This window comes from Biomphalaria glabrata, chromosome 1, assembly GCF_947242115.1.
Source record: "Biomphalaria glabrata chromosome 1, xgBioGlab47.1, whole genome shotgun sequence".
NCBI classification, from domain to species: domain Eukaryota; kingdom Metazoa; phylum Mollusca; class Gastropoda; family Planorbidae; genus Biomphalaria; species Biomphalaria glabrata.
In genome coordinates, this window is record NC_074711.1 from 60,644,231 (window position 1) to 60,672,170 (window position 27,940).

Genomic DNA, 27,940 nt, shown 5'->3' on the forward strand with positions numbered 1-27,940 from the left:
ACTTCTATTTATCGTTCCCTCGGCTATTTTGAGTACTTTTGGAATTTTGCTTTTTGTTTCTCGAAATGCAAGCGTTCTTTCTACTGTTTATATTATTAAAACAACATTGAGCTTGACCTTGACCATTATATTTACGTGACTAATGAGTTCTATTGTGTTGTCCAGTGAGCAGTGTAAAATCTCTACAACGCCTGGACGTGGACAGAGTGGTCAAGACATTACAGTGAAAGCCATCAGACTTTGCAACAACTTTTGGGATTCACATGTAAGTCACTAACACATTTTTATACACAAGTTTTGAATTCAATGTCATTGGAACCAGGCCATTGCCAGCTGAAGCTTGTGAAGAGATTAAGTTAGTTGATTTGTTAGAGTTGTCAGCCTTAGCTCGGAGAGTACCGGTACTTCGTCCTAAGCCTGTTTTAAAGAAAAATACTGATTTAATTAGAAGTAATTTGAAACGATAAAAACTGAAATTAATTAAATATAACCAAAATAGAATTTTTTTTCTTTAACATCTAAAGCGATTTGCGATTTCGGGACCAAGTTTCTTTTTCAATCTTTTGTACAAGTTATCATCACGAGAGTGAGAGAAAGAAAGAGAATAGAGAGAAAAAATGAACGTTCAGACCTTGCGATAGGGCAGGAGATGTGAAGGTCACCTGTTTCTTTGGCTAACAGTTAACGAGTAGGGTGTCACGTGACCAGCACAACGATTAACCGCCTTTGCATTTCCCAACTAGAGTCAGGTACCCATTAGAGTTGGCTGGACTCAAGGGTACCCTGAAAATCCCGAAACTCGAAATTCAGTCTTCATCGAGATTCGAACCCAGGACTTCCAGGTTCGGAAACCAAGCGCTAAACCACTCGACCAGAAATAAAAAAGAAAAGGCGAGAAATGTTGTGAGTTGGATTGAGAAAGATGTTTGAAAAGAGAGGTGGAAGAAAAAAAAAGAAAAAGGTATAAGACACGTAATGTGTTCAACAGAGCGAGGGACAAAGGAAGTGGTTGAGTGAGAGAGGAAAAGTGAGAAAGAAAGCAAAAGTTAAGAGAGAGAACAAAGGTGAGAAAGAGGTATAACAATGTGTGAGAAAAAGTGAGAAAGAAAAAGATGTTTGTCTTAGAGATAATTCCTTTATAAAACAGAGATACATGCCCATCCGCTTCCATTCTCCCTCAGTCCACTATCATGAAAGATATTAATTACTTTCAAAGTGCATTAACAGTTCTTATATTAACTTAAGGACCTCGTCAAAGACCACCTGGAGGCCATACTCCGCGGTATGATCTACACTCTTGGAAGAGCTGAGGATGGGACATACAGCAGCGATATGACGGGTACATTTTATCTTCTTTTATTATAATATAAACCTTCAGATTTCTTCTCTTTCTTGTCACAATATAAACCTTCAGATTTCATTTTCAAATTCACGGCTTGCAAAGCTCTACATAAAGACTAGTCAACTTCAGCCTTTAATTAAGATTGCAATCAATATATATCTATAGATTCAAGTCTCTTTTCTTTTATTGAAGCTTTTCTTTACGCTCTACTGGAGTTCATTCAACTCTCTTCTGTTTTTTGTAGATTATTTCTACGGACCCTACGAGTACTCACGATCAGATCGTGTGGCATTACAACTGCAACAGTTCAGAGACCATGGACTTCCTGGTCTGAACACAATCAGGGCGGCTTACGGACTAAGCCTTAGGGATGACTGGACAACATTTGGCGGTCCAAATGGAGTCAGTATATTGTTATTGAAGTTAATGAAGTTAAAATTGTTATAATTAGTAAAAAATATTCTATATTTATTTAATATATAATAACATCCTAAAGTTCTTGAGTTAAGGTACCAAAATAGATGTGTGTGTACATATAAAAAATGGAATATATAGTAAACAAGACAAGAGTTTGGGAAAACCATAAGCTAACTACAGTGACCAAAATGGAAGTCTACAAGGCATGCGTTATGAGTATGGCAGTGAATCATGGACCACCTACGCAAAGCAAGAGAGAAAACTGAACTCATTCCATTTGAGATGTCTCCGTAGGATCTTGAATGTCACATGGAAAGAAAAAGTGTACAATACTGAGATCCTTGCGCGATCAGGTATTCCCAGCATCTTTACAGCCCTCAGACAACGCCGTTTGCGCTGGCTTGGACATGTTCGCCGGATGGAGGACAAGCGCATCCCGAAAGTCATCCTCTATGGTCAACACGCGACTGGCAAGAAAAACTGGTCGCCCCCACCTCCGTTACATAGGGTGTAATAAAACGTGACCTCAAATCAGTGAACATCAATACTGACAATTGGGAAGACATAGCTCTAGACCGCAACAGGTGGAGAGAGGCAGTGACCAAGAAAGCTATGGACAGTGAAAGTACATGGGTCTCAGACCAGGAAGAAAAACGCACAATCCGAAAAACGGCAAGCTCCTCTACCAGCGAAGCAAAAGCCACCTTAACCTGCGCTATCTGTGGACGGGAGTGTCTCTCCAAAATAGAACTCCACAGCCACATGATGAAGTGTGCTCTGAGATGAACCATAGTCGTTCTACGACTGAAGGAGGCCAATGATTGATGATTGATTGATAAAATACTAAAATTAATCTACTATTTTAAAATTTAATATTGCAATTAGTCTATTAATTATCTAGTTGTTATTTTTTAAATTACATCTACATTCTCCCAAATATATATTTTATATCTAGATCTAGTAGATATAGATATTGAGCGTGCTAAATTAGAAGTTTAATTTAGGTAGATCTACATCCTCATTCTAGTTCCATTCAAATGAAAATGCAAAAGATTGTCTAAAATCGCTCTTCTGACATATTGTACATATCCGGTAGTTGTCATTCCGTAATGTGTAGGTATATTGTTAATAATAGGCTATTAGGTTGTAACCAGTTTGTCATTAGGTTAAGAGCAATTCCTGGTCGTGCGGTTAGCGCGCAGGACTGATTATCTCTACGGTCTCGGTTTCATACCCTGCTCGATGCCATCTTCCGTCGACCAGCGGGAGATTTTACATTAAAAATTATTTTTTTTACAACGCCAAAAACATCTTTGAAACATTATTACTTTTAACAATCAAAACAAAACCACATCTTGAATATTTCTTGCGAATATGTGGATCCGACTGGGATCCGTCTCCCACGGGGGCCGCCTCTGAGTTTGTGTGGCAACACAAACTCTCTTTGTAATCTTGTTGTTATTTAAAATTCTAAAACGAAACCGACTTAAATGAATATCAGTGCTGTATAATTAACGGAGTCACTAGTTCGTAAATAGTAATAATCTATTTCATATCTTAAATACGTTTTTTAAGGGCACTACGCCTTTGTAGTTGTTGATGGCTGTCTGACTTCGACCGATTACTCTGGAGATGTCTGGGTTTTTTTTTAGTACGGGTCTATTAGATGCACTTACACCACAACAAAACAGTGCCTACACGTATAACAAGTAGAAAGACTAAGTCCAAACCTTTATACAGGCTTAACTGAAGTTTAATACTGAAAAGACCACAGTCGAGTCTCTTTCGTAATACCAAGTTATCCTTCTGAAGTCCTAATACCAACTAACTAATAATAAAGTCAATAGACTATAACCCACTACGCCGTGACGTCTATAAATGTCGCGTTCAAAGTGCGTCAACTAGACCAACTAAATGTCTAAATGTTTAAATAAACAAAAATGTATTGCAATTGCTTTGAAAGAGTTTGACATACATATTCAAATGCAATGGGCTACAGCGTGTCTATCTCGTCTGCTCCATTTCCGATAGACTCTGCACAAGTTGTATGGAGGCAGCACACCAGACAATGTAGACATTTTGGCGGGCATTTTGCTGGATGATGGTGACAGACTGAGCGGGATGACTGACTTGACTCGAACTATTTTGTTGGAGCAGTTCTCAAGAATTCGGGACACAGATCGGTTCTGGTATGAGAATAGACGGTAAGACGGAATACAGTGTGAATCTCTCTCTCTTTTCTCTCTCTCTCTGTAACGTGAAACAGGTATTCTAACAATGCTGGTGCAAAATAGCTCTTTGTAAACGGAGACACAGTACCAGATACATCTTTATGTACATTGTACACGAAGACAGTATCAGACACATCCCTATGTACACTGAGACACATTATCAAACGCATTTCTATATTAACGAAGACAAAGTATCAAAATTAATAGGCCTTTTTACAACTTCTACGTTGAATTAAGCGTAAGCACCAGCATTGTATTAATACTGTCCTCCTGGTGTGGCATAGTGCAGACATCAAGGGATCACAAGAATGACCTTTATTTATTCTTTTATAGTTATATAAATAGTTTGTATTGTTAAAATTACTATAGTAAAGCTTTGCTGGCATTGATAGCGTGTGTGAAAATTTAACATGCTAATCAATATATAAATGCTAATTCTCGTAGAATCGTATTATTGGACAATAGTGATGTACATATTCAAATTTATATCCTCATTATTATTATAATTTATACAATTATTAAAGCTATTTATTCTGAGAGAAAAGGATCTCACTAATTATCTTCACTATTTCATTTCTTATTCTTCTCCAACTATTGAAATAATGAATTGTCTCACTAGTTGATTCCTTTCTCTCCTCAGATTATTTGACGCCAAAGAAATAGAGGAAATAGACAAAATTACTTTTAGTGAAATTCTTCGAAGTGTAACAAATATTTCACAGATCCCAGACAACATTTTCTTGTGTCAGAGTGAGTCATTTCCCCTTTCTTGGGTTCTACGTGTCTTAGAGATCTTTGACACAATTAGAAATATCACACCAGCATCTATAATCTGAAAGATTTGTTTGTTATTTTCCATGTGTCTTATCAAGCATGGAATAAATGGCTTGGAATAAATGGCTTGGAATAAATGGCTTGGAATAAATGGTGGCCTGGGAGATCAGTGATTGAGTGTAGTTTCAATATCTCATTTTAATAATAGATGAAATAAACGTACACATGGATATGAATGTTAAGAAAAAGATTTTTTTTCTTTTTTCTAATAGAAACATTTGTAAATTTCAATTAATCCTGAATCGCATCAAATATTAAGCTGTTATTGTATTTAGCTATCTAAATTGAAAGATGATTACTCATTTGTCAGTCACATCTCTATGTATACGTAGACACACTACCAGACACATATCTTTGTTCTCGGAGTACAGTATCAGAAAATTTCTAGGTACACGGAAACACAGTATCAGTCACATCCATATGTATACAGAGACACAGTATCAGACACATTTCTTTATTCATGGAGCACAGTACCAGACATATCTCTATGTGCACGGAGACACAGTATCAGGCACATGTCTATGTATACGAAGATACAGCATCAGACAAAATCTCTATGTACCTGAAAACACAGTATCAGAACTAAATGACATTTTGTACATCTTCTTCTGTTTACTGTTAATGCTGCCATGTCAATGAAACCAACTGAAAACATCAAAATATCGTGTCAATGTCTCTTCAAACGTAACATATCTTACAAATACTCGGTTGCATTGTTCCCTTTTGGATGTCCAATAATAAAATCTCTATTTCCTTCTTATCACACATTTGTTGATTTAGTTGTACAAACACATCAAAATATTATATTAAATGTCACCACATCTCACAATCCAGTCACACATCCAACATCTCACAATCCAGTCACACATCCTACATCTCACAATCCAGTCACACATCCAACATCTCACAATCCAGTTACACATCCAACATCTCACAATCCAGTCACACATCCAACATTTCACACTTCAATCACACATCCAACATCTCACAATCCAGTCACACATCCAACATCTCACAGTTCAGTCACACATCCAACATCTCACACTTCAGTCACACATCCAACATCTCACACTTCAGTCACACATCCAACATTTCACACTTCAGTCACACATCCAACATTTCACAGTTCAGTCATACATCCAACATCTCACACTTCAGTCACACATCCAACATCTCACACTTCAGTCACACATCCAACATCTCACAATCCAGTCACACATCCAACATCTCACAGTTCAGTCACACATCCAACATCTCACACTTCAGTCACACATCCAACATCTCACAATCCAGTCACACATCCAACATCTCACACTTCAGTCACACATCCAACATCTCACACTTCAGTCACACATCCAACATCTCACACTTCAGTCACACATCCAACATCTCACACTTCAGTCACACATCCAACATCTCACAATCCAATCACACATCCAACATCTCACACTTCAATCACACATCCAACATCTCACAATCCAATCACACATCCAACATCTCACACTTCAGTCAAACATCCAACATCTCACAATCCAGTCACACATCCAACATTTCACACTTCAGTCACACATCCAACATCTCACAGTTCAGTCACACATCCAACATCTCACACTTCAGTCATACATCCAACATCTCACAATCCAGTCACACATCCAACATCTCACACTTCAGTCACACATCCAACATCTCACACTTCAATCACACATCCAACATCTCACACTTCAGTCACACATCCAACATCTCACACTTCAGTCACACATCCAACATCTCACACTTCAGTCACACATCCAACATCTCACACTTCAGTCACACATTCAACACAACTATCCAAGACCTTGCACCATCGTCTACTAAAATCTCCGTTTGATGTTCTTCCTCAGACTCTCCATCCTGTCTCTGTAAAGATCCCCCAAATGTCTTTAACGCTTCCGATGCTCAAACCGACGTCTGCAGTCCCTTGGAAACGTATGACTACATCCAAGGGAGTGAAGCTTCATTCGCCTTGTCTTTTCTGGCACTGGCTTTAGTTACACCAGGTAAGTCTAATTAACTCGAAGCAAAATAAAACCGTAAGTAAATTTAAAATTAATTATGAGGATCATATCACACTTTAATGAAATGTAAAAATTATTTTTAGTTTTTGTTTTTTGTATAGGTCGGCTATTTTTTTTTAATAGAAATCATTTTTTTTTATTGTTGAAACACAATTCAAGTAAATATTAACCCTAGACAAATTTCTACAGAAACAAATTGTTCAAGAGACTTTTGTCTGTTTAAAAAAACATACACACATAGATATAAAAATAGAGAGAGACAGATAAATAGAAAAGAGAGACAAATGTGGAGCATGCATAAATTTAGTCAATATTTATAACTTGTTTTTGTTTTTTTGTTGTTTGTTTGTTTTTGGTGTGAAGGTATCACAAGTCAAATTACTATCTAATTTTTCTACTTTATATTTTTTTTTTACTTCAACAAAATTTTTAAAATATATATTTGCTGTATGAAGCTACTATTCTTCTATTACCTTGACCAGTGTCCATGGCAGTTTTGGCTTGTCTAGTCAAAAGAAAAAAAGCCGTTAAAGTGGAACACAATAAAAGACAATCAACTTTACACATCAAAAATGATGCGACAAAATTTGCAGGTATTTTAGTAGATTGTGAGGAACACACATTTTAGTATGACCATGCAAATTGTTAAAATTACTTCACTTGTCGATTTTCTATTATTAAGAGAATTAAATTCAAAATCGTTTTTCTACTGCTATAAGCATGGTCCCAATGTTTCCTGCAAGAGTTTTTCTCTTCCTTGCAGTAACATTTTGTAAGTTTCTGTTGTCAACCTGTGTGCATTATGTTAAAAGTATTAAATATTTGAAATTATGGATTCTGAAATTTAAAATGTTGAACTTAACACTAACATACTTTTAAAAAAAGCAAATTGAAAATGAAAACTATTGATTAAACATATTTGATGAAATCAAGTGATTTATATCTTATCTTATCTTATATAATACAGACGTTACTTGAAAAAAGAAGATGATTACGTCCTACGCGTCATGCATTTAGTCATGCATATTAACCTATGACTTAAATTCTGCCAAGTCACTGGTTTTCCTGGCTAGCTCAGGCAACCCATTCCATGCTCTAATAGCACTAGGGAAGAAGGAGTATTTATACAAATTTGTCCTAGCATATGGGACGAGGAATGTGCCTTTATCTTTGTGTCTTTCAGAGTATTTATATATACAGTGCTTTTTTTTTGAAAAAAAAATAGATGCCGGTACTCAGTGATGGATTGCATAACTTTTATCTACTAATAAATTAATAATAAACGTAAAATTACAAGAAAAGTAAAAAAAAATATTCAAAACACTGAAAAAAGGTGCCGGCGTCACAAAAATCACTGTATATATATATATATATATATATAGATAGATGGATGGATGGATGGATGGATGGATGGATAGATAGATAGATAGATAGATAGATAGATAGATAGATAGATAGATAGATAGATAGATAGATAGATAGATAGATAGATAGAGATGGATAGATAGATAGATAGATAGATAGATAGATAGATAGATAGATAGATAGATAGATAGATAGATAGATAGATAGATAGATAGATAGATAGATAGATAGATAGATAGATAGATAGATAGATAGATAGATAGATAGATAGATATCAAATAGTTTTACTTTCAAAAACGCTTTATTTATTTTTAAATTTTGAACTACCTATCAAAGGGAAGGAGTATTTGGGTGCCAAATCTGGCTATAGAAGTGTTCGAGGTGAATTCAAAGCAGCAGATCGTCGTATCTTTATTCGAGATGCTCAAAGAAAAGATCTCAGGTACGTGGACTTTGTGAAGACAGATTTAAACAAAGTGACTCTTCTGATCTCCAATGATAAAGACTTTAGTCACGTATGTCTGAAGGTGCCAGGAGATATTGATTTGGTAAGTAGACTAGTTGTACTTACATGAGACTGCTCAGTTGTATTTTCATAATTTAAAAATGATCTTAAAAAATATATTCTCGGCATCATTATTGAAAAGAAATTATTTTTGATAAACGGAATTTTTGTATTGTAAATAGTGCCAAGAAGTTTAATGTTTCTATTTCTTTTATTTGTTTATAATACATTCAATTATATATTCAGATGTAACGTTCTTTTATTTCTCATCTATCTTCAAGATTTTAATTATTTTTGACGCTTATACAGCTAATGTCGTAGAACTTTGTTACCAGATTCTGAAGTTTGCGGATGAATACATCAGGCAGACGTTTGTGTCATCCGTGCAGAAGTTCTTCAACAGCTTGGGATTAACTCTGGAGGCAGAGTATGTCAACGAGGTCACACTGTTCAGTACGGCTAGTGACAAAGATCAGAGACAAAAGCTGTTGGATATTTTTTTTAGAGCGGTCTGTTTCACGGTAAGTGACTTTCAACTCCTAGGCCTCCTTCAGCCGTAAAACACTAAGGTCCATCTAGTCAAGCAATTTTTTTGTGGCTGTAGAGCCCTATTTGGGAAGGAGGTTTTTTTTCCGCATTCTTCAAATGTGAAAGTAGCAGTTTTGAACTTAGAGAAAACGTGAAATTTGTGGCCGAGTGGCACTAACAGCTAGGTTAACTATCAAGGGGGCGAGTTAAGTTTGCTTGCTAAACGCCTAAGGGCAGCAGGAAAACCTTTCCCCCAGAGACTGCCTCCCCTTCCTACATGATCACAAAAAGAGACTGACCACAGCGCGAAGCGCGTACATGAAAGATGCACTACTCAAAAACAATTGAAAGCAGATGTGAAAAGAATAAACATCTTCGCTAAACACAACAAAGTATATCTTTTTTTCGTGACTAAAATTTCTTGTCTTTTATTTTAAATTCCTTAACAAATGTATAAGTAAAGTGAAAAATTATTTTTTTCTTGCAGGTGTTCGAAGGAACCTTAGATTCCAAAAAGCATCAAATGAGCTTAGATCAAATCAATGAAGTCATCAATATCAAGCTAACAATGACAGAGTTCGCGGACGCCATGGGCATGCAACCGTCTTCCGTGTTTGTGCAAAATGTTTTTCTTCTGGCAGACAGAGATAAAAATAATTGTCTGTCTTTCGAAGAGTTTTTCCACCTGTTTGGTATATTTATAAAAGGTAAAGGAGATTTTTAAAAATATTATTTTGAAAAGAAAATATCTTAACATTAGTTTAGCATTAGTTTAACATTAGTTTAACATTAGTTGACTAATCACACTATTTCAGCTTACGACTAGTGCCCAGCAGGGCAGGAGAACTTTCATTTAGCATTCTTAAAATGACGTTTTGTTGGCTTCAAAGTGTAACAAATATTTCAATTATTAATGCCACTTTTAAATGATGCAAAATAATATCGTAGTATTACATATATATATATATATATTAACTCCTGGCCCAAACATCCCACGTTTTTACATTGATGTAGCATGGATTATTAAATGTATAGTATTTCTCAATATAGTTGTTTACTACTGCAGCAATAAATCTTTAAATCTCACAAGAAGGTAATGTGACATACACTTGGTTCTTTTACACGTTTGATATATCGAACTTGTCGTCTAAAATACACATGTTACATGTGCCTAGGTCGATCTAGTCATGAATTGATTTGGTCACGATAAGTTTAATATTTTACTTAGATTGACTTTCGTTCCGCTAGGCACAGCTGAACAAAAGGGTCGTCTGCTCTTCAATATCTACGACCCCCGCAATGTTGGCTATCTGACTAAAGACGAGTTTTACAAAATGATCAAGTAAGTGTCTCTTATCGTGGATCACATCTATCGCTTCATACTGTGTTATAGTGTGTAGATACAAAGCTCAAGGAGACTACTGCTCTATCTTAAAAGTATGCACAGAAGCAATACAATTGTTTATAATAAATAAGAAACAACAAAATATACTTGTATATTGAATTGCTCTGACTTGTACAAAAAATGTTATCTTTATCTCTTTGTTTTCACTATCTTTTCATTGTATCTGTATCTATTTGTTGTAGTATTAGCTTTTAGTCTCAACATTATCTCTTTTTTTTTATTTTTATTTCTTTGTTTTCACTTTATCTCTTTGTTTTCACTTATCTTTTTATTGTAACTTTATCCCTTTGTTGTATCATTATCTCTTAATCTCAACTTTATCTCTTTGTTTTATTCTTATAAAAATGTTAATTCTATCTCTTTAGTTTAACCTTATTTCTTTGTTGTATCTTTGTCTCTTTGTTTTAATTTAAATATTGTGTCGGTTTAAAATTAACAATTTATGTCGTCCGAGTGCTGTAAATCTCTTGTACTCTATTTGATAGGTCGCTGCTGGATCTTGCAGAAAGCTCTGACCTTACAGAAGAAGCCATCAAGGACTTGGTACACTCCATGTATTCACATGTTGGTCTGACAGCAAATCAAAACATTTCCTACGAAGACTTCAGAAAAATATTTTGTGCCAAGGAATACTCAGCAACATTACATGACGCCACCATTATTAGTCAAGGTATCTATTTGCAACATTAGTCAAGTATCTTCATCATTAGTCAAGGTATCTATCTCCATCATTAGTCAAGATATTCTGTCAGCATCATATGTCAAAGTATACAACCACCGTCATCTACTATACTAACCCTATATTTTAATTTATCATTACCTCAAAAATATAAAGAGTTATATTTGTAAGGAACTAAAATATTTTAAAGCACGTAAAGGAGTTTTTACTCTCTTCAGGAGTATAATCAGTGAGAGAGAGAGAGAGAGAGAGATTGATTTAAAGATGAAATAGAATAAAACGACAATGTCATAGACCTATTTGTAGGCCCTATCTTAATACTACAATGGAAATCATGTGACTGTTAGACTTAATGATGAGGTTTGGTGGCTGAAGGTATAGCAATTAGCTTCCGTGCCAAGGGGACCCAGGTTTGAATCCTGGTGAAGACTGGGATTTATTATGTCGGTATCTTTAGGGCGTCTCTGAGCCCACCCAGCTCGAATACGTACCTGACATTAGTTGGTAAGAAGAAAGGCGGTTGGTCGTTGTGCTGACCACATGACACCCTCTTTAATAGTGCACCACAGAAACAGATTACCTCTCCGTGCATGCATAATGACACCACCCAAGACGCAAATACGTGAATGTATGTAGGTTTCAATAGAGATAGCTATGCATAGTAAACTATAAGACTCCTTTATAAAAAGCATCCCTCTGATTACACTTTTGAAGTTTTGAAAGCTGCATTGTAAATACTTACATATGCAAAGACTCGTTTACAATATTAACTTTTGACTTATTATCTCTTCCCAGCTGCCAAGCACGTACCTTTTAAACCTGGCGCAAGGGGAGATAACCGAAGAAATACCTTTATAAGCAATTACAAGTAATAGCCATTTTTATGTTAATGTAAGCCATTGTAGGCCTTATGTTACACAAGTACAAATTGCAATTTTTTTCCCAATTAAGCAAATAAAGTAAAATTTGAATATAGTTCTGGGCTTAGACATAATAATAATTTATCAAGATGTTGGTTTTTTATTAGGGGGATTAATCTATAACAGCTTTGATGATACTCATATCTCTTATCACATACTTAATCATACATCCCTCATACAGTAATGATCATACCCACTGTTGGCAAAATGTCTTCGTCCCTCATACAGTAATGATCATACCCACTTTTGGCAAAATGTCTTCATCCCTCATACAGTAATGATCATACCCACTTTTGGCAAAATGTCTTCATCCCTCATACAGTAATGATCATACCCACTTTTGGCAAAATGTCTTCATCCCTCATACAGTAATGATCATACCCACTTTTGGCAAAATGTCTTCATCCCTCATACAGTAATGATCATACCCACTTTTGGCAAAATGTCTTCATCCCTCATACAGTAATGATCATATCTACTTTTGGCAAAATATCTTCATCCCTCATACAGTAATGATCATACCCACTTTTGGCAAAATGTCTTCATCCCTCATACAGTAATGATCATACCCACTTTTGGCAAAATATCTTCATCCCTCATACAGTAATGATCATACCCACTTTTGGCAAAATGTCTTCATCCCTCATACAGTAATGATCATACCCACTTTTGGCAAAATGTCTTCATCCCTCATACAGTAATGATCATATCTACTTTTGGCAAAATATCTTCATCCCTCATACAGTAATGATCATACCCACTTTTGGCAAAATGTCTTCATCCCTCATACAGTAATGATCATACCCACTTTTGGCAAAATATCTTCATCCCTCATACAGTAATGATCATACCCACTTTTGGCAAAATGTCTTCATCCCTCATACAGTAATGATCATACCCACTTTTGGCAAAATGTCTTCATCCCTCATACAGTAATGATCATACCCACTTTTGGCAAAATGTCTTCATCCCTCATACAGTAATGATCATATCTACTTTTGGCAAATTGTACATTTTTTTTTAAACCTAAAGGTCGATTCGTTTTTAAAAGACTTTTATGTCTGATTTACTACTTCATGTGTTTGACAGTTCTAAAAACGAGACTTCCAGCAATGCCTCCAAGACGTTCCTGAATCACAGAGACTCTGCACTGCTGAGAGAGTACGTCATAACAAAGCGGGAGTACCCGGGCACTCCGTTCGCCAAACGCTACTACAAAGTATCGAGGTACTTCAACAGGTACAGGTGGCAGATATTTTGGTGCACCCTCTACACCTTGGTCACCATCGGTATCTTCGTGGAGCGTGCATTTTGTGAGTAGAGCTGAGAATAGATTTTTACAAATTCATTTGAGAAAAGTAAAAAAAAACAAAAAACATTCATTTTACCGACAAAAAAAAAATATTTTGTGAGCAAATGAGCTTAGTAGAGTTGAACATAAAGAGTATTTCTAGGGCCCCCCCGGTTGTGGGAGGACATTAAAGATACACTACGGTTTCTGCCAAGACCTAAGGAACATTTATGCCAAGTTTTATCAAGATTGATCAAACGGGTTTGATTTCTATGCGGGACATACATACATACATACATACATAGGCCCACATAAGCCTTACTTTGTGCTTTATATGACAAAAATCGCAAAGACCTCAGCCCCCTGGATGACAAAAGTGGTCATCATCGAACCACGATGGACGAACTATATATGTAGGACAAAAATGTATACGTTTTCCGTAGTCTTATTTACAAATAGTTGTTACACTAATGCTGAATTCTAATTCACTAGGTCTGAGTCAAGTAAATAAAAAAATTTAAATAATCATTAAAAGATTTAGTTTGCAGAAGTACACTATTTTCAAATACAAATCAAATGTCAAGTTCTCCGCATTGCATTATGAAGACATCTCTCTCTGTTCTTTAGATTTCGCCAGAGGACGTGAACACGCAGGACTCCGGCGTATGTCTGGTGCCTTGGTGACGGCCATGATCAGAGGTTCTGCAAGTGTTCTTATGTTTACATATTCAAGCTTGTTGGTGACTATGTGTCGAAACATGATCACAGGTAAGTGGATTCCTTTCATTTTGTCATTCCCTATATATTCCTTTTCTTTACTCTATCCTTTAAGAATGTTCTCAACTTCTCAGTAGTACAAGTACTAGATTATAGTCAAGCTGAACAATGGGATACATTTGAAAGATAATTTTCGAAGACATTTCAAAACATAAAACTTGTAGCATAAACTATGATACAATTGTATATCTTTAAAATTATAAGATAACTGCATTTATAATAAGTGAACATAAAATTGTATCATTTTTAATTTATAAACATTTATAACTGTCTCTTATAAGTTACTTTATATAGTTTATATTACAAATTATAATATGTCTGTATCTTGTAGAAGTTATAATTTATTTGCGTCTCTTTTCAGCTCTTCGAGAAACTTTTCTTCACAGATTTATACCTTTTGATTCTGCTGTTTCTTTCCATAAGTATATCGCTGTATTAGCAATGATTGGTACAAGTAGGTTTTTTTGTATTCATTAGTTTGTAGAATATAAGAGTAAAATTCAAGTTCATTCAAGATAGATGCGCCAAAGTCATCACGCATTTATTTATTTCGAAAGCATTGTAATGAAATGAATTAATGGTTATTTGATGATACGCGAGTTATCCTTGTTTAACTGAGTCTCTAGTTCAACTAGTCTCTTCAGGACAATCCCTTGTTTATTTGCCCTCAAAATGTCGACTCCTCATCAGAAGGTGCTTTGTGTGCTAAAGAGCTTGCTCTCTGCGCTAGGCCTGCCAGCTACCCCCATCCCCTCGACCTCACTGTGTGAGACCTTTCTTGTTCAAAACAAACGTTTTTGTTCCACCGTTGCCAGTAGATATCAATGACAGGAAAGATAAATTACAACTGCAATCAACACTGTGGACTGGGGCAGCCTGAAGCGTGTTTGGGAATTTTCCTATTGGCCTGATGTTGTCCGTGCCGCCGGTGGTGGTCACACTGAGCACTTGTAAAGCATGAAAACAAAACTTGAATTTATATGCAACCCTTGTGTCCAGCTTGGTATTAATTTTGTTGTTAATTTATTTTTTTTTAATATAACGCAATGGTTTTGGTGCATTCTTTTTTAATCAGCCTTTATATAGGTGTATACTGCAGTGTGACACAATTGTATCAATGAGCAGAAATACATGTCGTCCTGCTATAGTCAAAACAAAGTATGCTTGGGTCAATGTCCTTCATTGGCTAAGAACTATGAGGACAAACAATGAACACAAATTAGACTTGTTCTATCTTGTGGCTGGTTATCGAGGAAGAAAAGAACTGATCTCACGCTGGTGTAAAAGTCGTGGAAATCGATAAGAGGTGGCCGGACTAATGTTGAAGATGAGAGTGACAATGTCACAAGACTGATTGACGAAAACAGTTATTCTATGATTATAAATATCTTTAGATTAATAAAAATAAAACAATATTTTAACTTCAAAATAAAAACTTTCTAACATTAATCTAATCATGTCTTCAAAATCTTTGTATTACGATCGCAGTAAGCCATTTAAAGCTTCAAAATTGATTTTTCAAATGTGGAACAAAAAACTCGCTAGTTTTAAACTGTTTTAAGTGCAATGTATTTTGTATATTATGTATATATAAGAATTAATTGGTTTGATTAGAATGCAACTTTTTCTCTTTCAGTTGTGCATGTAGTGTTTCATGGTATCAACTTGTACTGTATGTGTACTCAGACAACAACTAGCATCAATTGTTTCTTTGGGGAATATTATACAGAGTAGGTTCATCAGTTACATGAGAAACATTTACCTTATCTAAGTTATCTTTAATGTATAATTAGATAACATACACCTTACTTACCTTGTCTAAGTTATCTTAACTGTATAGTTAGATAACATACACTATACTTACCTTGTCTAAGTTATCTTTAATGTATAGTTAAAGGAGATACACCTTACTTACCTTGTCTAAGTTATCTTTAATGTATAGTTAAGGGAGATACACTGTACTTACCTTGTCTAACAAAGTTAGTCTTAATGGCATACAACAAACTTACCTTCTGTTATCTTTTTCTTCTTCAGTTCTCATTCGTTTGCGACATTTCATTTTTGGGCCTATCAGACAATCACAGGCAAGTAAACATTAAGACAAGTTGACCTAATAATAGACTATATAAGGGGAGAGAAGCAGGCTTGATTTTAAAGTATTAAGCACCATAATTAAATTCGAGCGACTAAATGATGTTCCAGTTAAATATTAGCCTTTGGGGAATTATACATATTTGTAGATTCCTGAGATATGTATGTTTATCTTGTCGTTACATATATAGAGTAACAAACATATGCAAGAGAAATAGAGCTCAGGGATCAGAAATACATTAGGATGCATCAAGACCGAGACTAATTGTTATAGAAGGCCTGTGCACTAATCTGCAACATCACAACCAGTGGGCAGTATAGATCAATAGCTCGTTGCCACGTCACAGGTCTGAACGACGTGGCAACCAGCTATTTGTCTAAACTGCCAACAGGTTGTGAAGTTGCAGGTCAGTGAGAAAACAGTAAGGCTAAGTTAATAGATTATGTTTGATAGCTTTAATACAATTCCTTGTAATGATATATCATTTCACAATCTTATTTAAACAATCATTATTTAGTCAGCAAAGAAACACGATAAGGTGTATTTATTTTTAGTTTTATAGTGTGCCATTAACGATAGTTAAGATTATGCTAGGTTCTGATCATTTCCTAGAATTGTGTTTAAATCACTCTCCAGGTCTTGCTGGTGTTTTGGTTACTGTGTTCATTTTCGTCATCTATGTTTTTGCGACACAATTTTCCCGAAAACATGTTTTTAAGGTAGGCCAAAGTAATTAAAAATTGAGTGGTATAGAGTGTAGAACTACCGATTTGAACAGTACACCTAGAGTACTGTATTCCATTAACATTTTCTTATAAGTATTAAAGGGTGGTAATTCAAGAAATATTAAATTGAAAAAAAAAAATTTCTTTTCCCAGTCCTTCTGGCTAACTCATAGTTTGTACTGGTTAGTGTATATTCTGACATTCCTTCACGGAGTTGGTCGCCTGGTTCAAGCCCCACTATTCGCTTGGTATCTCATTGGTCCATTAATCCTGTTTGTCCTCGATCGACTGCAGAGTATTAGTAGGAACAGAGTGGAGATAGCTGTCAAAGAGGCTACAGCTCTTCCTTCGGGTAAGTAGTATCATTTCAACAATTATATACACATACTGTTCTCTCTCCTTACCCTTCTATCTTCCTCCTGTCTCTCTCTTTCCTTCTTTGTCCCTCCTTCTCTCTCCATTTGTCTCCAGCCCTCTGTTTCATTCTTTTTCATCTTTCCCTTTCTCTTACTCTTTCTCTCTTCCTCCCCCAATCACTCTCTCCAAATACTGTATTCAATATGAAAATGAATGTACATGAACATTGTGCGGACCTTATGATGTAAACTTGAAGGTTTGGTTCAGTGTATGCGTTTGATTGACCATGGTAACATGGGCGTAGCCAGGGGGGGGGGGGAATCGGAATTCAGTGACTGATTTTTTGCTTTGATTTTGTTTATTTTAGGTGAGATTTTAATGCAAAACCATCACTTTCCCCAGCACAACCAAGGGTGTTTTAAGTTTAAAACCCCCCTACCTGGGGTTTTTGAGTTTAAAACCCCCTACCAGGGGGGTTCGAGTTTAAAAACCCCTGCAAGGGGGGTTCGAGTTTAAAAAAACCTACAAGGGGGGGTTCGAGTTTAAAACCCCTACCAGGGGGGTTTGAGTTTAAAACCCCCCTACCTGGGGTTTTTGCAGTTAAATCTAAAAAAAAAAATGCAAACGAAAATCCCCAAATTCCAAGAGCACAAAAAAAGCAAAGTATGCACTCAATATTCTATGACCGTAGCTAAATGGGTTATGACTTAGTTTTGAGTTTAAACCCCACTTCAGCGGGTCTGAAGGTAAAAAATACCTCTTTAATAATAAAAACAAAGCACAATATACACTCAAAATGTTATGAGTGTAGTCAAAGGGGTTTTGAGTTTAAACTCCCCTCCAGTGGAGTTTGAAACTAAAAAGTACCTCTTCAATATAAATTAAAGCAAATTACTCACTCTAAAATCTATGTGCGTAGCCAAAGGGGTTTTGAGTTTAACCCCCCACCCCACACCCACCAGGGAGTTTGAAGCTAAAAAATACATCTTCAGTGTCAGAAAAAAAGCAAATTATGCACTCAAAATGCTATGAGCGTTGCCGTAAGGGGTTTTGAGTTTAAACCCCCTTTCAGGGGGGGGGGGGGTGATGCTAAAATACCTCTTCAATATAAAAAAAGCAAATTACACACTAAAATTATTTGAGCGTAGCCAATCCAATGGGGGGTTTTGAGTTTAAACCCCTCTCCTACAGATGGCTTTTTTTTTAAGTTTAAAATACCCCTCCAGATGATTTTGAGTTTAAGATCCCCCTACAGAGCATTTGGAGTTGGAAAACCCCCAACAGATGATTTTGACGATAAAACTTCCCTTTTCGATATAAAATCTAAAGCAAACTACAGTCACTTAATTCCAAGAGCGTATTCAAGAGAGACTACACATTTTTACCTGTGGCGAGGCTCCATCAATAAAGTGCAGTGAATAGTCATCTGCCGAAATTGAAAAACACTAAATGTGGCTCAATAAATATGACTAAGACAGATTTTAGGAGTCAGTTATAGGGATCGGGTCCAAATCAAGAAAATCCTATGCCGAACTGTGAGTCGACCCCTTAGTAAGATTGTGACAGAGCGTCGCATGAGGTTTGCGGGACATGTTCTCCGACAAAAAGAATTACGCATAAGAAGAGTTGCAATGATATCCTAGTACAACATGACGCCACTCATTCATGGAGGTCCTCATGGCAGGTGGGAAGAGGCTTCAGACATTACCAGTGACAGATTTTTATGGAAACAGCTTGACGGCAAATGCTCCGAACGGCGCGGGAGGGTCTAAGTCAGTAAGAATAGCCCATTAGGTTTTTGAAATAAAACTTTTTAATAGCTGGTAAATGCAGTGTAGATACCTCAGAATATGCATTTTGTTGGCTTTCAATATCAGAAATAGTGCTTGGAGGCGGGGCTTAGCCCCGCGCTGGGGAAGCTCCTAGCGCTCCCCCAGACCCCTTTGCTAGTAATGGCGGGGAATCTACAATTGTTCCACTAACTCATGGAAGAACCTATTCTAGGGCACAATAAACGTCTTCCGAAAGAATGAAGGGTCAAAATGTAATAAAGATTATGTACACACACACACACATAAATACATATAATTTTTTTTCGCGCGGGGGGATAGAAAAAAATCCCCCCCAAACCCCCCCCCCCCCCCGAAAACAAATCCTGGCTACGCCCATGCATGGTAATACACCAAAGTAACTGTAACTTCGAGGGGGCTTTTTTACTAAGCCGTATAAAAAACATTGCCTTTCCGCATCCTGTTTCGCTTCGTACACTGTAATTTTTTTTAAGACCAAGAATAATGATTTTACGCCTCGTCTGGTCGCGATGTATCTGTGCTGATTAGAAAATTCTTATAAACAGAGTCCCATTTTCAGACAGGCTTTTATGGTAGATATAATTTATTAGAGTAAGAGATCATCACAGAGATTATATATTTTAGATCACCCTTTGCGTCTAATTCGCTCTAAGAAGATGCTTCTGTTTTGAAGATGAACAACAAGTGAAAGCCTCAAGAACGTTTTGAAATCTACAAATGTAAAATACTTGACTAGATCTAGAGTCTTGATTGTGCGAAGTATTACAATAAATAAATGGAATGAAGAAATCATAGACCTCGATCAGTTTTTTTAAAGGAGGAATGGATTTAAAAAAACACTTTTTTACATGACCTGTTTTAACACTCAAAATGTCAGCATCTTTTGTCATTATTGTATGAAATATGTAGGTGTTTATTATTTATCGAAATAAACACCGTTTGATCATTACGATTAGACATAGCCGTGAATATTCTTTAGATCATAGCGGGGGCCATGTGATATGTACAAAACATTGTCTCCACCAAAGTGTCTCCTTCTTATACTTCTAACGTGTTTTCTTCTGTTGTGTTGTCTATGCTTTCATGTTTCAAATAAACACTTACAACGTTGTATTTGTTTTACATACAGATACATTTAGAAACATCTGACTGAAATCATATGAAACAAATAAATCATTACTTATGCTTGGTTTCTATTAGATCTTGTGTCTTAGGCTGTTAAAGTTCTCTTTGTCGTTATAGTCTTTATATATCTCTACTTGAACACCGACATGGTTTTCAATGAATGTGTCGTATTGTTTCAGGTGTATTGAGACTTGTGTTCAAGAGACCCAGCACCTTCAACTATAAATCTGGTCAGTGGGTGCGCATTGCGTGTACAGATCTGAATAAGGACGAGTACCATCCGTTCACGTTGACCTCTGCGCCACACGAGCCGTTCTTGAGTCTTCACATCCGAGCTGTGGGTCCCTGGACAACAAACCTACGTCAAGTTTACACTAGTCACGTTAACGAAGGATCGCCTCTGCCCAATGTTGGTGTTTATGCTTTGTATCATTACATTAACAAGTTTGTATTTATCTTTTATGTAATGCGGATTTTCACATTCAACGATACAATGACAAGGACGCTGAATAGAACTTCAATGTTGTCAACTAAAAAACAAGGACAAAATAGAAGAGCTTAGACATTCTGCAGAGCTAAAATATACACAAAAAGTTCATTGTACCTTTAAAAAAAAATACCTCATCATCTCTTCCTTTATTGTGTATACCGGATATGAAGAATGTGGCCTTGTCACATAATTCCAAAAATTTAATAGAAAGGTTTCATAGAAAGCTTGTGTTTTTCGCTACTTGTGGTTTTCAGGTTGCGACTCAGTCAAAATTGTGTCCTGATAAGTACCCTGGTGGCAAAAGAAACCAAAAAGCTAGATGTTCACATTTGTTCTGCATAGATATAGGTTTTGTGATGTAGAGTTTGAAAGTCAAAGATCTGATGCTAAGATAGTTTGTGTTAAAAACCGTTGATGCGTCACTTGATAAAAAGTGTCAATAGTCGCCAAAAACAATAGTTTGTTACACACATAGTTGTTCTTGAAATGATTGAAAGTTGTGGTAGCTTTAAATGTCCAATCTGAAACTTTTTTAGGTCTCCTCTTAAATCAAAAAGTACAAGAGGAAGCGAAAGAGAATATTCATCATTCTCTTTTTTTTTCCTTACTTTCAATGAGGATTTAGTATTTAAATTAATTTATATTTCATAGGGCCCGCGCTAATTCTCTGTTTATAAATTAATATCAGGTGACCGAGCCTCGCTCGGATGAATAATTTGTTAAGGAAGGATATATACCCGAAGTCATTTTGAGAATATTTTTGTACCAGGTGGCCGAACCTCGCTCTGTTAAATAATTTTGGAAGGTTATATACCCGAAATCATTTTGGGAATATTCTTGTAATTACGAAAATGAACGATCGGATAAAGACTACTAATCTGTTCTGTTAGTTCTAATTGTAGGCCTAATTGTACATGTCGATTAAATTTAAAGTCTTTTAAGTCCTCCTACAGTCTAGACAAACTACAGCTCACGTCCGTCTTATAGTTTTACTATCCATCTTTTGTGTAAAACTATTGTAGGCTTACTATTATTGGCTTGGAAGAAAGTCTTTGCAATGTAACTTCTCTACGTTATAGGGTAAAACATGCACTTAGTGACAAAGTAAAATGGCGCATTTTTTCTTATTAGACTTAAATCATGGCATTAGTTTTCTAAAGAAACGTTTCCGTGGGGCACCTCTGTTACGCCAAACAATATGCTCGTTACCCATACGGGATACGTGCCCTGCCCAGCCTGACTGTCGGACTATAGGAAGTTCATACCGGCTTTTGCCATCCATCCATCCTAGTGGTGCTATGGCCTGCTTTTACACATCCATCCATTCAGATCTCTCCTGGCCCTAACTCCAAGCTTTTTACCGAAGTTTATAGTTAAATCAAAAGAGGCTGCAGCGTACGCAAACTCGTTGACCGCTAGATGGATATCATGTTTAGTGTGAGTAAGTAAGGCGTAGAGAAGTTGTGTTATGACCATTTCCTTTGTTTTGGTACAGGAGAGGTAGACACTGAAGCATGAACACATGGTAATAATTCACCAGCAAAATAATAATAATAATAAGGCTTGTCTTAGAGTCCGAAAATTAATGAGGATTGCAGGGCAAGCATAACCATTGTCCGCGGTGCTCGATTAAGATTTTCTTTTAGCGTCTGCGTCTGTCCTCGGCAGCAAATTTTCTTTTGGTCTCAAATGTGTATCCGCGGCCTTTGTATAGAGGGAATTCTTTAAGTCCGACAGTTACGCTGGACAGAGCAGTATCCTGTATGGGAGACGAATCTCAGACGAACGCATGCCAAAGGCAGTCTTTTTTGGTCAGCTAAAAAGTGGTTGACGTAACACCGAAACCCTTAAAAGACCAGCTTATGGCGCAAACTTGACTTAGCTGACATAGAAGAGAGCACCTGATTGCATGGGGCCTCAGGACGAGACAGCTGGAGGTCACCAGCAAAATAAACAGTAAAAATAAAAAGTAAAATGTATCTACACCGCTCTACACAATTAAAGTGTAAACAACTTATTAAGCACTTAAAACACAATAACTAATCATATATCGGCACATTTAATTTCATTACTTTTCTTTCATAGTTCTATAATAAATCAATCTACAGTAAGATGGTGCGCAAATGTTTAATTAGGTCTATTGATTCTTTAAAACTCGTTATTGTTTGCAAAGAAATATTTTAGTATACTGCGGTAAGCCTAGTGACGTAAACAGCGTTTTTCCTGTTTACGTCATGGAAATTTTTCATTCATAAAACATTCTAGCCAAAATTAATTTTTCGATAATGAGGCATTTTCAAACAGATATAACGGTCGACCTCGAGTTTTCCCGATGTGGCCAATGAGTTGAGAATTTTTTTCTCACTAATATGCATATACCTTGAAATTTTAAAGAAAATCGTTAGAGCCGTTTTTGAAATAAAATTTATATATATATATATATATATATATATAAATATATATACATACATACAAGAATTGCTCGCATAAGAGTATAGGATTAAATTAAACCATTTTATAACTTATAACAGATTCACCGCGGCCTACTGTCGATTTACTAGGAGCTCCTGGAAATCTCCTGAAATTGCAAAATATACGAAAAAGTCCTGGAAAAATCCGGAAATTATTAAAATCTTTTAAAAACGCCAATCCTACGCGAGATTAAATAAAACGGCATTATGCAATACCCGTAATTGTGGAATCTAATGAAAGAAGCTTCTCGCGCCTCAAACTAATGAAGAATTATTTGAGGTCAACAATTCACAAAGATAGATTGAAACATTTGGTAATTGTTGCTATTGAGCGTGATCTTCTATGTAGGAAACAGAATTCATGATATACTGTATGACTTCGCTACACGCATGGCTCGTGTAATAATTCTGTGCGTAGTAAAGAATGAATTACATGCAAAGATGAATATATTTTCAAATACAAAATCTTAATTTTCACTTATTATCCGTATTCCTACCCAAACTGGGCCCCACGAAATCAGTTTCGCATTGGGCCCCACAATGGTTAAGTCCGGCCCTGCTATTTAGTGACGGGTGAATACTACTTGTTCCACCCCCTCTCTTATTTTTCGCCTCTAAAATTATGTGAGGTAACTCTAACTTGCAGAAATAAAAGAGTGATCTTTCCATTACGTGGTGTCCAAACTCTTGAGCCATGAAGAGAATTATATATTTAGATTGTACCTTTATATCCTACCTAAAGTATTTCTAGGTGATCATATATTTATGGCTCAAGTTAAGGTATTAAATCATTCAATTTTTCAAAGTGGATTAATTTTTATTGGAAACTACTCCATGTATCCCTGCCAATGATTGAATAATGTGTCACAAGGTTTACGTCTAGAAAATCCGGGGAAAATTACATCAAATTAATATAAAATTAACTTGATTAAAAAAAATTTTAACAAAAATATTTTAAAACACAAATTGATGAAGCATATTATACATAGAAACCCTCAATTAATAAAAATCAAATCAACTTTATCTACAACAGATCTTTTTAGATGGTCCATTTGGGGAGGGTCACCAGGACTGGTACTCTTGTGAAGTGGCTGTTCTAGTTGGCGGTGGAATTGGCGTCACTCCGTTCGCTTCTATCTTGAAAGATATTGCTTTTAAATCCAAATCTAGCATTCAGGTGACATGCAAAAAGGTAAAAAAAATAAAATTATTTACATTTTAGTTTTTTCAACGTTAGAGTGCAATTAAATACGTGTAATAGTTTATTTTTATATGTCAGTTTTTTATCAATATCTCTGACACATTATCACATGATTTCACGTGCAAACATTGAAGTCGGCCTTTTGAATCTTTATTTCGTGTTGGGATTTAAAACAGTTTGACGTCTGGCAAAATAAATCTAGAGTACTTTTACTTAAGTGCAAATTTACAAACTGTTGACGCGCACTTTTTGAAAGTAGCTTTTACAGCTTCCAAAGATCTCACTTTGTAGAAAATCCGCCTAGACATTGTAGTAACTCACTGTTAATGTCAGTGTTTGTTGTCCAGGCTAGACATTGTAGTAACTCACTGTTAATGTCAGTGTTTGTTGTCCAGGCTAGACATTGTAGTGACTCACTGTTAATGTCAGTGTTTGTTGTCCAGGCTAGACATTGTAGTAACTCACTGTTAATGTCAGTGTTTGTTGTCCAGGCTAGACATTGTAGTAACTCACTGTTAATGTCAGTGTTTGTTGTCCAGGCTAGACATTGTAGTAACTCACTGTTAATGTCAGTGTTTGTTGTCCAGGCTAGACATTGTAGTAACTCACTGTTAATGTCAGTGTTTGTTGTCCAGGCTAGACATTGTAGTGACTCACTGTTAATGTCAGTGTTTGTTGTCCAGGCTAGACATTGTAGTAACTCACTGTTAATGTCAGTGTTTGTTGTCCAGGCTAGACATTGTAGTGACTCACTGTTAATGTCAGTGTTTGTTGTCCAGGCTAGACATTGTAGTAACTCACTGTTAATGTCAGTGTTTGTTGTCCAGGCTAGACATTGTAGTCACTGTTAATGTCAGTGTTTGTTGTCCAGGCTAGACATTGTAGTCACTGTTAATGTCAGTGTTTGTTGTCCAGGCTAGACATTGTAGTCACTGTTAATGTCAGTGTTTGTTGTCCAGGCTAGACATTGTAGTCACTGTTAATGTCAGTGTTTGTTGTCCAGGCTAGACATTGTAGTCACTGTTAATGTCAGTGTTTGTTGTCCAGGCTAGACATTGTAGTGACTCACTGTTAATGTCAGTGTTTGTTGTCCAGGCTAGACATTGTAGTAACTCACTGTTAATGTCAGTGTTTGTTGTCCAGGCTAGACATTGTAGTGACTCACTGTTAATGTCAGTGTTTGTTGTCCAGGCTAGACATTGTAGTAACTCACTGTTAATGTCAGTGTTTGTTGTCCAGGCTAGACATTGTAGTGACTCACTGTTAATGTCAGTGTTTGTTGTCCAGGCTAGACATTGTAGTAACTCACTGTTAATGTCAGTGTTTGTTGTCCAGGCTAGACATTGTAGTGACTCACTGTTAATGTCAGTGTTTGTTGTCTAGGCTAGACATTGTAGTGACTCACTGTTAATGTCAGTGTTTGTTGTCCAGGCTAGACATTGTAGTAACTCACTGTTAATGTCAGTGTTTGTTGTCCAGGTTTTCTTTATCTGGGTCACAAGAACACAGAAAAGTTTCGAGTGGTTAGTGGATCTACTACGTTCTGTGGAAGCTGCTGATGTCAAGGGCATAGTGGACACCCACATCTTTGTCACACAGTTTCAGCAGCGTTATGATCTCAGGACAACAATGCTAGTAAGTGTCTTGTCCAAGTCTCATTTGGTTTACAAAGGTAGGAAGTGTTTTGTCCAAGTCTCATTTGGTTTACAAAGCTAGTAAGTGTCTTGTCTAAGCCTCATTTGTTTTACAATGCTAGTAAGTGTCTTGTCCAAGTCTCATTTGTTTTACAAAGCTTATATCAACTCACTCTGTGTGGTAAAAAGTTTGAACACGTTATTTCTCCAAGACCCATTCTCGGATCAAGTTGAAACCTTAAACAATTATTTATTGTACCTAACAAAAAACATTAATCAATTAAAAGAATAACAAATTAGTCAATTAATTATTGGTAACTTTTACAATATTGAGAGATATGCGGGGTACGAAGTTCTTCCCCTCAGATAAGCTTTGCTTTTTTTTATTTTTTTTTAAATTTGTTTGTTTGTTATCTAAGACAATGCTGGTGTCTCGTCTTAGTCTTATTTGTTCTTATCTAAGACTATGCTTGTATGTGACTTGTCTGGGTCTCATTTATTCCAATCTTAATGTATTGTATGCACTGTATGTATTGTATGCATTCTGTAATTTATAAGCTAATAAATATTTCTTTTTGTAACTAAGTAAAAATATGTATAATTATTATGAAAAATGTAACTATAGTTGGGATGTGGTAAGGGTCCCCCAAATATGTTAGAATTACGTTACCACAAAATCTTCTGCGTCCTGAAGGAACTTGGAATGCATCTCTTTCATTAGAAATTTGAATTTAAAAATAACCGACTGACAGAAAGAGGAAGTTGTCAAATCCTAGAAAAGAGATTATTTTACAGATGTGTTGACAATGGATTACCTAGTACATTAACTAAGACAAATATCTCTCAGATGTGAAAAAAAAAGTGGTTATTAAAAGTAAAAAGTACTAAAAACCTTGTATATTTACAAATGACACCATGTCAATCTAACAAAAAGACGAAATTTGAAAGTTAACTTACAGTTCTTCAGTGTGGGACGCAAACATTAATTTGTTTTCAAATTTACTATTTAAAAAAAAATAAAAAATTGAAAAACAATTATGAATGTTTTTTTGTTCTCTCAACAGTATATATGTGAAAGATATTTTCAAAAGGTAGAAGGTCAAAGTTTATTTACAGGCCTCAAATCTGTCACACATTTTGGGAGACCAAATTTTGAAGATTTCTTTGCAGCCATTGCAAGTGAATACAAAGAGGTAAAATTTCCATCTACTTCACTGCATGTTCGTAAATCTAGTAAATCTTAGACCCTAAGTCGTCCATTGCCCTGTCTCCCACCCACCCACCCACCTCCATTGCTAAATATCGTGGGCACAAAATAACGCGAACTGTATCTACGTTTTTTTAACCGTAAATTATGAACAGTTAACCTCATTGAGATGCTTTGTTGACCTTAGTACTAAACCTCATTGAGATGCTTTGTTGACCTTAGTACTAAACCTCATTGAGATGCTTTGTTGACCATAGTACTAAACCTCATTGAGATGCTTTGTTGACCTTAGTACTAAACCTCATTGAGATGCTTTGTTGACCTTAGTATTAAACCTCATTGAGATGCTTTGTTCACCTTAGTACTAAACCTCATTGAGATGCTTTGTTGACCTTAGTACTAAACCTCATTGAGATGCTTTGTTGACCTTAGTATTAAACCTCATTGAGATGCTTTGTTCACCTTAGTATTGAGTTAAT

General features: G+C 36.0%; 1 protein-coding gene across 1 annotated transcript in view; it reads left to right on the forward strand.

Annotated features, from left to right (window-relative positions):
• The window catches only part of LOC106069453 (dual oxidase 2-like), a 47,855-nt gene that overhangs the window by 17,958 nt on the left and 1,957 nt on the right, over nt 1-27,940 (forward strand). Inside the window, exons 9-32 of the mRNA XM_056005412.1 lie at nt 166-265; nt 1,246-1,339; nt 1,587-1,744; nt 3,791-3,963; nt 4,631-4,740; nt 6,705-6,860; nt 7,361-7,471; nt 8,580-8,791; nt 9,084-9,269; nt 9,764-9,983; nt 10,525-10,618; nt 11,167-11,351; nt 12,156-12,228; nt 13,370-13,593; nt 14,199-14,339; nt 14,710-14,802; nt 15,985-16,078; nt 16,383-16,432; nt 17,077-17,159; nt 17,319-17,517; nt 20,638-20,867; nt 24,453-24,611; nt 26,100-26,255; nt 27,319-27,447. Coding sequence (XP_055861387.1) covers nt 166-265; nt 1,246-1,339; nt 1,587-1,744; nt 3,791-3,963; nt 4,631-4,740; nt 6,705-6,860; nt 7,361-7,471; nt 8,580-8,791; nt 9,084-9,269; nt 9,764-9,983; nt 10,525-10,618; nt 11,167-11,351; nt 12,156-12,228; nt 13,370-13,593; nt 14,199-14,339; nt 14,710-14,802; nt 15,985-16,078; nt 16,383-16,432; nt 17,077-17,159; nt 17,319-17,517; nt 20,638-20,867; nt 24,453-24,611; nt 26,100-26,255; nt 27,319-27,447 — 3,430 coding nt within the window. The remainder of the gene's footprint in view (nt 1-165; nt 266-1,245; nt 1,340-1,586; nt 1,745-3,790; nt 3,964-4,630; nt 4,741-6,704; nt 6,861-7,360; nt 7,472-8,579; nt 8,792-9,083; nt 9,270-9,763; nt 9,984-10,524; nt 10,619-11,166; nt 11,352-12,155; nt 12,229-13,369; nt 13,594-14,198; nt 14,340-14,709; nt 14,803-15,984; nt 16,079-16,382; nt 16,433-17,076; nt 17,160-17,318; nt 17,518-20,637; nt 20,868-24,452; nt 24,612-26,099; nt 26,256-27,318; nt 27,448-27,940) is intronic.